General features: G+C 47.8%; 1 protein-coding gene across 1 annotated transcript in view; it reads right to left on the bottom strand.

The window, feature by feature from the left end:
- Positions 1 to 2,886: 2,886 nt before the first annotated feature.
- The window catches only part of Plxna4 (plexin A4), a 454,143-nt gene continuing 446,812 nt past the window's right edge, over positions 2,887 to 10,217 (bottom strand). Inside the window, exon 32 of the mRNA XM_057770711.1 lies at positions 2,887 to 9,846. Within this exon, the coding sequence (XP_057626694.1) occupies positions 9,751 to 9,846 (96 nt within the window). The 3' untranslated portion in view covers positions 2,887 to 9,750. The remainder of the gene's footprint in view (positions 9,847 to 10,217) is intronic.

Here is a 10,217-nt window from a genome sequence, read left to right as displayed (position 1 = left end):
ATCAGCCTCCCTGGTGTCTTAGGAGGACCATCAGGCCTTTCCTAGAAGCAGGCAGCATCTCTTTAGGTGTCACTCTTTCAGCAAGAGCCAGGAGAGGCAACTACCGTGTTGAGATGCATTCAGTTCCGGGATGCTAATCACCTTCAGAAGGCTGCTAGGGGCAGGGGAGTCACATCGTCACACTCATCCACGTGTCCAGCCTTTTCTGGGACCTTTCCGGAGGTCTGGACACCTTTGGGGAGCCTCTGATGGCATCTTGGTCTGACCCAGAGAAGTCTGCCTGGGCCTTTGTCGTTGGACAGCACACTGATCTGTGGTCATGTGAGCATGAACTTAGTTCATAGGCTTGGAGTGGGTGAGGTGGTGGAGCATGTGGTCGCCACCCTTTTGGACCTTGGGCTCTACTTCCTTGAGTTTGATGAGGTGTGGGCTTAATGTCTTTGGTACTCTTGACCTTGGCATTGTTTGCCTGTATCTTCTTAAGCTCGCTCTTGTGCCTTTTGGCAAACCGCATGTTCCCTCAAAACTTGAGGTCTTTATTCTTAAGAGACGTGTATCTCATGACTGGGGTTTCTTAATATCATTTCTGTGCCATTTGAGTGACCATTTGTGCTTGGTGTGATTCTTGGACGTGACAATTACACCATGGCTCCTGAAGTGCTTGAATAAGAAGGCACAGTAAGGTCTCTGTCCCTGAGTGAGACAAGCCATCTGCTTCCCCACTTCCAATTGAGGATCACGATCAAAATGCCTGGAAACCTAGGTTATTTTTGGAACCCTGGATGCACTCATCCTTGCCTGATAAACCCACGTCTCCCTGGCCAGTTGTCTCCCACCATTCCTTCATTCTCTCAGTGTTCTCCTTTTAGTCTGACTCTGTTCCGGGCCCAGTTCAGGAAAATTAGGAACATTAAAAAATGGACTCAGCTCACAAGCAAATGGTCAATGTTAGATTTTTAATAGACGTAGGCCAAGTACTGGAAATCTCAGCACTCAGGAGGCACAGGCAGGAAGGTAATGAGCTTGAGGCTAGCCTGAACATAGTAGTGTCAAAGAAAGAAGCGGGTAGGGAGGAGAGGAGAGAGGAAAGAGGGGAAGGAAGAGGGAAGGAAGGAGAGGGGGAAAGGAGAGAGAGAAACCCAAAAGAGATGCAAGAGAATGCTAAAATCTAGTTTGCACATCCTAAAATCTAAAATCTTGACCAAAAGAATCGTTCTCTGTTCTCTGTAGGCCAAAGTGCTAATTTCATCAGTTGCTCTGCTCAGAGTAAATCTTATTCCCAGCAGCGGTTGGGTGGACTTTGTTTTGCTTCAGGAGCAAAACACATCCTAGTGACACAAAGAAGTGAAGATTTAGTTTGAACTCGATCTGGATCTCTACCAGGATCACCTGGTGGCTCTTTGTCCAGGTGGGTGGGGCAGGCCGCTCCCTGGAGTGCTGCAGATGCTTCTCCCATTCAGCTCTCTGGAAGCAAGTTGTGGGCCAGATGCTCTTTATCTGAGTGGGACATTGTATTTCTCGCCCAGAGAGGGAAGGTGGAAACTATAGTAGATTCCAGAATCACACATGTGTCCCTAGTTCTAGTGGGTTCTCTCAGCAACCCTACATACAGTTTCTGCCTCTATATTCAAGGAAGGTATTTCGCTCAAACAGAAGTCAGGTGGGTTTAGAGGAGGTGCAAGGTGCTAAAAGGACCCTCCCAGGCCTCCATTCCCCCTGCTAGGCCAGGAGCAACTCTGCTAATTTGATTATAATACCTGTTCTCGACCTGTAAAAGACAATGCCCAGCTATAGTTCTCATCCTAAAGGTAAAGTATTTATGAGCTGTGTGGTCCATTGTGGAAAATGATGACCCCAATGCTAACGGTGGGAAGACAGCTCAGTGGCCAGTTCCGTTGCTGATTGCTTTTGTGTACTTCGACAACTTTTTCCCTCCTTCAATTCATCCACAGTTGACTGAGCATCTCCTTGAGTGAGTCACCAAGCTAAGCCGGGGTAAATTCATCTGAGGGATGGCTGTTGCCTTTAAGAGTCCCAGCTTAATGATAGTATTTGCTCACAAGGTGTGAGGCATTTACTGTTTTGTTGTTTTATCTTGTTTTCCAGTGGGGAACTAAGGCAGCCACTCTAAATGTCACCGGGGCTCTAGGACTGACCCACTTGTGTTTGTACAGGGCTGTTTTCATGACTAATAAAACCACGTGTGTTTACGTGACCTTTTGCATTACATCCAATCTCTTTTCAAACAGTTATCTAAACCCTACTAAAAAGCCTTTCTGGGCTTCATGGCAGTTAGAACAATCCTCACTTTGTGAATAAGGAAGCAAAGGTACCAAGAAGTGTCTGTCTGCTCAAGGTCCCTGGAGGTGAAAGGCGAAGATATCAAGCCATAGGCACGCCCATGGCTGCTTCCTCCCAGCCCCTTCCTGAGACCAGATGGCCTCACCACTTACTATAGCTGAGACCATCTTCCCAGTGAGTAAGTCTACACTGGCCAGCAGGGGCCCTGCCTTACATCTGGAGAGGCTGGAGAGCAGCTTGCCAGGAAGAGTAAGAGCAGAATAGCAAAACTCGTTTCCTTTTGCAAAGTGACTCTGGTGATCAGAGTGAGGGTTGGAAGCCATGAGAAGATGGATTCAGGGATTGAGATCCCTGGCAAAGCATTGTCAACATCATGGGTGTGAACTTACTCTCCCAAATATGCAGAGTAAACCCCCGATGGCTGCCTTAAGTGAGAACTAAGTCTTAGGTAGAAGGACTACTCTCAGATGAGTGGATTTCATGTGTCTGGAAAGAGGAGATGCCGTGTGCCATCATGTAGGAGGGCACTGCTTACCTGTGGTCCAGCTTACCCACATAGTCACATAAAGACTCCAAATCTCAAACTGCATTTTTATTATTTTTTAATAAACTTTATTCTATATTACAAATAGTTTTTTTTGTTCTGAACTGCAAAATAGGAATGCCTTATATTTACATACACAGGTATACAATTAATTATAACAAAGGTACAGAAGCTTGCCTTTACCAAGTTACAACTGGGCTCCAATTTAAATAGCATAGGTTTTCTTTTAAAAACTTTTTTTAAATCTTTTTTTAAATCTTACTAGGATACTCTTCTTTAAAAATCGAAACCAGAAGACCCCCCTTTTTTTTCAGAGACCCCATCCACTTGTCCTTGAGGCTCAGGGTAACACTGTTGTCTAAAGATACATTTTGCTTTCTTCTTTTGAAGGATCAGAATTCAAGGTGAGCATTTTGGAACAGAAGTGGGGCACGCCGGAAAGGGGCAAGTGGTGAGGAGAACAGAAGTGATCTGTCCCGCTGCTTTCAGTGGCCTCTCGCTCAGACTTGCTTGGCCCCTGAGCTGCTTAACCCAATAGTGAGTCTATTTCTATTTCTCCTCCTTCTTTGCCCTCCTAGCATCTGGGGCTTAATTCTGGGTACCCTGACCAGGCCAGAAACCCTGCTCTCTCCCACATCTCAGTTCTTGGAGTCATTGTCTTTTGTGGTCCCTGGAGTTGCCGGTTGCTATGGTAACTCCACAGGACCCTGCTGGAAGAGGCTGTTTCCTACGGGCTAAGTGGGGAGGAAGGCTGCATCCAGTCCTTCCTTCCCAGTTTAGGCCTGGGAACCTGGTTCCTTCTCAGGGCAGCCAGCCCAGTACTAAGCTAGGATCACATGCCTCATGGACACCAGGTCCAGGCCAGGAGGGACGTGGGGAGGATCATCTATTCTCAAGCCATGTCATTGGTTTCCAAATGGAAACAAGATTCTTTGAGGTAAACTAGCTTTTCATTTTAAAGAACAGAAGGTTTCCTAAGTCCTCAAGCTGACAAGATGCCAGGGAAGGAACGGGAAGACAGATGAGGACCCATAGCCCATCTTTGCCTCTTGCTCCAATGGAACTGATCTCTGCACAGGAACCCTCCTCGGTCCTGCTTGCTGAAGTGTTCTCTGCTTCAGAGTGTCTTTGGGGGTGCTGTTGAACTGTACCCTCTGCTGTTTTGAACTCTACTCTCATAAGGGAGCCCTTCTAACATGTGCTTGAGTCTTAAGTTTAAAGATACCAACAAAAGAAATGGGCAGAGAGGCAGAAACTGGCTGAATGACTGTCCACTTGCTTTTGTGTTATTGGGGAGGGGGAACATGAGTCCCCCCCAAAACTGAGCTTCAGTGCAGTTTAAAGGAAGCCAAGAAACAATATAAAGGATTCATCAATTCCAGAGACAGCCCAGAGAGCCAGGACTAGATAGGAGCCCAGGAGGAGGGAGGAGGAAAGAGAGAGGAGGGATATGAGACTCCCTAACCAAAGACCCCACCACTTATAGCCCTCGCCATCTCTTCTAGGAGCTAGGACTTCTCTTCACTCCTCGGGAACTGCTTGTTCTGCTCAGCTCTGATAGCCGTCAGTCTACTCAAGGGATTCCAACAGGACGCCAATGAAGACGTTCTGCCTTTACAACCAAAAGACTTAAATATTTTTTTTAAACTTGGATGCTCCATCTAATAAAAAGCAATATTACTGAAGAGCAATGATTTGTAGTAAAACAGAAAGTCTCTCCTAATATTGAAAACATTCCCCGCAGTGATTGCTTTCTAAATGGGAGGAATGGTATGGCCCACCTCAAAGCACCAGGAGAAGCTTACAAGGTCCCAGCCTCTTTGGGGAGTTGGCCATTTACCATCGTCTGGAATGGTACCCCAACCACCCACTTATAAGAATGAAGCTTGAGCTGGTTCCATGCAGAATGCCCTGGGGTGAATCCGCTGGGGGGGGGGCTCTGTCTACCAAAAGGGCAGGGGAAGCGCGAGGGTATTAGCAGTCACAAGGATGCTTCCCCAGGCATGTTCACAGCTCACATGGAGGAATTTCTGAACATTTTTCTTTACTAATGGAGGGGCGGTTCTCACGCTCACCTTTAAGAGCACCTCATCTGCTTAGAAGTCACTGGAAGAATTTAATATTCTGCTTAACTCTTCCTCTTAGTCATTTAACATCCACAGCCAGGCTCCCTCATTACTTTCAAGTTCTTAAGATAAGCAGAAAAAAAAAAAAAAACCTAATGAACTACAAAGCCCCAATCAAATATCTCACGTCTTCTATTTTCCAAAGGGAAGGGCTATGAAGTCAGGGTCCCCCTGTCCTGAAAGGATGTGTGGAGGCCCTGGATGTGGGTGAGGAACATGGAGAAAAGGCCAGAGAAGAGCCAGGATAGCTAGCTACCTGGACAGGGTCACCTCGGTTCATTCACAGAAATGCCCCTGAATACCAAGCTCCCTTTAGGAGCTTGTTGGAACTGTCACTCAGTGCTGCCCTTGGAAGGGACATAAGCTGAGTACCTCTGAGACTCCTCACCTGCTGGCACCTCTCCATGTCAGTCATCTCCTGGCTTCTGGTGCTCTCTGTGAGAAGAAGGGGGCATTTATTCCTGATTACAGGAGCACTGGCCTTTCTCAAGATGAAGCATTTGCTTGCTGTCTGGTGACGCCAAAGGCAGAGAGTGCTACGGTTGAAGACAGAAAGGAGGTTCTCTTATTTATGTCAAAATGAGAGGTGCTTAGGCCAGGATGGACCACAGTAGCAACATCCAGGGTCCCCGAAAGTGTGGCCGAGCCTTGCATCTTAGAGATCATTTGGGATGCCATTGCTTGTGGCTCCTCTAGTGGAGGACCCGCAGGGCATTGGCTAGAGGAGAGGAGACCCTATCAGTCAGGGGAAGCAGCCAAAGTGAGGGTGGGGCAACACTCACTCCTAAGGAACTGAATAACTCCTGTATGGAAGTAGTGCTTGGCCTCAGGGAGGGAACAGGGAAGAACAGGGAGGAAGCTAGTTGCTATAGTAGGGCACTCTCAGGAGTCAGACATGCACACTGGGGTGTGTGAATGGTGTGGGGTGGTACATGAACACCATGGACTCCAGGATGGAACGTTAGGGTGCTAGATATGCTCGGCATTATTATATCAACATGAAGCCAGTGGAAGCAGGACCTGAACCTGCAAGCACAGAAAGACTCTGTTAGCAACTCCTGCTTCTTTCAAATCATCCTGGATACTGCCTTGAGCTGTGGGATTCATTAAAAGCATTTCTCTTTCCAGATGTATCCCCACTCAGGCACCCATCCTTAGCTCACTCCAGGACTGTGGACTCCCAACATGGAGGCTCCAGGGGCTGGCTCTGGCCATGCCATGTTGCACAGGGTTGCAAAGTATCTTTGTCTAGAGGGAGGGGGTGTTCTGTGTTTATTCTCTGTCCCCAAGTTTAAAACTGTATTGAAAGAAGAAGGCAAGAAAGAATTTTCCTGAGGAAGTTACTGACACAAAAGCTAACAACTTCATGGCACTAAGAAACATTACAGTGTCTCCTTACAGGGAAGGATGAAGACATGACCAGACCACGCCCACACCTAGAGAGACATATGCCACAGAGAAGTAATCAGCCTGCAGATACCCTTCCCAGGTTTCTCCTACTCCCTGCTAGTCTTCTCCCTTCAAGATTCAAATCCTCACGTGGTCAGTCATTAGGGATGTGTGATCAGTACCATTTTGACCAGTGGGGTCAGGAGCAGAAGGATGCAGGGGTGAGGTGAACCGGAGGTGAGAGAGAATACCTGTTCCCTCACACCTACCCTCTGAACAAACTCCAAGAGATAAATACAGGTTCCACCTTCAACAGATCCGCAACACCCCACAAGTGAACTCTGGGCAGAAGGCTAGGCACCACTCTCTCACGTGTCGTTGTTTCTCCTCTGCCTTCGTTCTTTGGGAGCTCTCTAGCTGCTAAAGGCAACTAGAGAATCGCAAGGGGGTGTTGGGAAGGAATATTTGGGAGGATTTGACGGATTTCTGACAATGTTGCCTAGCCTTGCTTTTAAATGTATCACACTTGCAATAAAAACAAATGTAAAACAAACAAAGAAACAGCAAAAGGAAAGATTTTTACAGGTAAGATTGGCTTGACTTCTGAGTCCTCAAGCAGGCCACAGGGAATGCCTATGAAGTGCCTGGAAGAGCCCACATTGCCAATTAAAATAAAATAATCTGCCGAAAAATGCCCCCCTCAAGAGAAACGAGGAGACCCAGGAAATGCAGGCGAGGCTGTCCGTGCCTCTTTCTTCCTAATAAGTGTATGTCTCTGAGGCGTTTGAAGTTTTGCTTGTTAACAAAAGCAAGGAAAAAAATTCTGTACCGACAAAATAATAATAACAACGGTAAAATCATCCAGAAAAAAAAGCATCAGCAAAGTCATGGTAACAGTCTCTTTTTGCTGCTTGCTCATTTTTCTCGAACTGTGCAAAACTTAAAAATCAACGCACACTCACCCATGCACCTTCTCACACACACACACCGTCCATCCGGCAAACCTGTGTTAAATATATTCATGTCTCTGTCCTCCCCAACCTTTCATATGTGCAAAAAAATCCCTCAGCCTGCTCCCACATGCACCCCAAAGCCTGCCAGGTCCCCTGGCTTCATGAAGGAAGAACAATAATCAGCGATAGAATTTCACATGTTTCCACCTGGCATTTGATTTGCCAAAACCTCTGGTGGGTTTGTTTGTTTTTGTTTTTTCTTTTCTTCACCCTTCCCCACTTCCAATGCACATTTCCCTGGACCTCTCTTCCTGTTTGCTACATTGGTGTGTCTTTGCCATTTTGTCCACAGCAAAACCACACGGTGCCTCCTGCTCTGGGTTGCCAAAGTTCACCCTTTGACAGGCAGGCAACATCCTGATTTCCTATGGACAGAAGAATACTCTTGCCACAGACAGTAACATTCAGTGTTATACTGACTCTGAGTGGTGGACGGATGAGCCAGGGGACAGAGAAGGAGACCATCTCAGCATCCTCCAACATGGAACAAAGAAGCCTTCCCACGCTTCCTGCAGATTTTTAAGCGCCTCCCTCAACCTTGCTTTCTCATACACAAAGGGGCTCATATCCTTAAAGGTTGGAGGATATCACATGGACTTGGCTTGGCATGATATAGCTCCTTCCCCATGTGAGACTCCTTTTGTGTGATGGGAAGAAATGACATTATGCATGGAGCGTGAAAGAAGGCAAGAATGTAGAACGCTATTAACACCCCCTTCTCCAATGCCTCTCTTGTCTCCATGAGTGGTGGACAACAAGCCCGAGCTGCCAAAAGAGATTCGTGCTTATGACAGAGACTGGATCATTCACTATCTAAGATCCCTTCAAGATTGTAAGTCCCCAAGACACACTAGGGGACCCACTAGGAGACCACCTCTTGTCATAGCCACGTGTTACATTTCTGAGCATACATTTGCCTGATTGGCTAACACAAAATGGCATATCCATAGATGGAAAAATACAATGGAAAGATAAATGCCAAGGCCTTGGTTCGTGGAATGCACTTTTCTCTGTATCCAACCAGGTCCCTCACTTGGCTCTCCAGTCGCTTCCAAGCACAAGCTGGTGTCTGAGGCTGGCTGGCTGGCATCTTGCTTTGTCTTGGAGAGGCTGTGCTTAAGTATGTTTCCTCCAGTGATGACGTCAGAAGAGATGAGGAAGATGAGCCACTGAAGAGACAGCTGATATGTTGATGAGACAATTCCCACAGAGGCCTGGACCATCCAGTGACAAAGTCATCTGCATAGCAATGGCACCAGATTCTGCAGGGGGGACAGGGGCTGGGCTGTCTGCCCTGGCCTTCTCTGGCATTCTCAATGACAGTGGGGATGGAGCCTTGGAGACGGCTGGAGGTAGAATCTCCTAGATGCACTCTGCATTTCACTGTGAGCTGTCACGATGGTGACAAAGGAGCATGGAGATGCCTTCTCTAGACAACACATGAGGCTCTGGCAATGGACCCCTGACGACTGTCAGGATGCATTTGAACTTGGAGGTGAATGGAGAACAATAAATGTTGCTTCTGGCATAGATGATACTCTCTTTCCTCTTCTCTCTCTCTCCATGTTACATTTCTGCTATTAGGAACCAGATTAGATGACGTAGGAGCATCTCCGTGGTGGAATGTAACTGTTAGCTTTCCCCTGTCTGACTTTTCACAGGAAGGGGAGAAAGGTCTGGATGGATGCTTGGAAGGCCTCCAAGGATATTGGAAGGGGATGGAAGGCTGCTGGACACCAAACAAGTAGGCAGTGGCCCCTGAGAGAGCATCCTTAAACTTCCACTGGTCCCCACTCCAACATGTGCAGGAGGCAAGGCCTTTTTCCCACATTACAAAGCACCCAGGCCACTGCCTGGCCTCTTGTTGAGTGTGTGGACAGGGAGATCCCAGTGATGCCTCCTACTTCAGATAATACTGAGCTCACAGTTGCTTACCGAAGCCAGGTTTTGGACCACAGTAGGGATTCTCAGCACAGAAGGTGAAGTAGCAGCATAGGAAAATTCTCCACTCTCAGCTCCTCATTCATATTTGAGCCCTGCTGCTGATGCATGGGGCCAGGAGCAGCCGGGAGGGAGAGCTTCTTTGACATCTTCTGGTCTGGTCTCTCACCATGGGCCTGGCCATCCCTGGACTGACTGAGGGATCAGTGACGTGATCCAATCACACTGGCAGAGCAACTAAAAGAGGTGGGACTCCAGAAAGAGGGAGAGACAGAAGAGGGAGAGAAAGGAAAGGAGAGACAGCGCTGCTCGGCGGGGGGGGGGGGGGTTGCTGCTGTTGATGCCTGTCGGAACTTGCACTTGGTAAAGATGATATCTAGACTGAGGCACGGCTTGGTGTGTCCCTCCCTCCAGGATGGCCCTGGAAGGACAGTTCTCAGCTGTCTAAGCTCATGAGGGTTATGACTTGTTCTAGTTTGTAAGCCAGTTTCTGCTTCCCACACTGATCATCATGGTCCAGGGGTCCAAGGATCTGTAGAAAGATCAAAATGGAAGATTACTAGTCTGGGTGTGTGTATCCGTGTTTCTAGGGTACACAACGACAGCATGGATGTTGCCAGGGCATCAGTGTACCTGCTGCCACTGCCAGTGCTGTGTAAGCTAGCAGCCTGAGTGACACAGGTAGAGGAGGTGGGAGGCATATGGGCACCCGTGTCACCAGCAGCACAGGACACCAACACATCCTCCCTCACGTCTGATAATGTGTGCGTTCCATTGTCTGTGAGAGACAGCCGGCAGGAGGAGAAGCTTTGCTGAGGACGCCTATACAGAGAAGCCACTGTCATCTACAGTCTCAATGGCATCTTGGGGGGAGGGTTCCATAGACAGTGCAAAAGTAGGGTG

The sequence above is a fragment of the Chionomys nivalis genome, chromosome 1 (assembly GCF_950005125.1).
Source record: "Chionomys nivalis chromosome 1, mChiNiv1.1, whole genome shotgun sequence".
Taxonomy (NCBI): domain Eukaryota; kingdom Metazoa; phylum Chordata; class Mammalia; order Rodentia; family Cricetidae; genus Chionomys; species Chionomys nivalis.
Note: the sequence above shows the minus strand (reverse complement) of the source record. Positions and strands in the feature narration are given on the sequence as shown.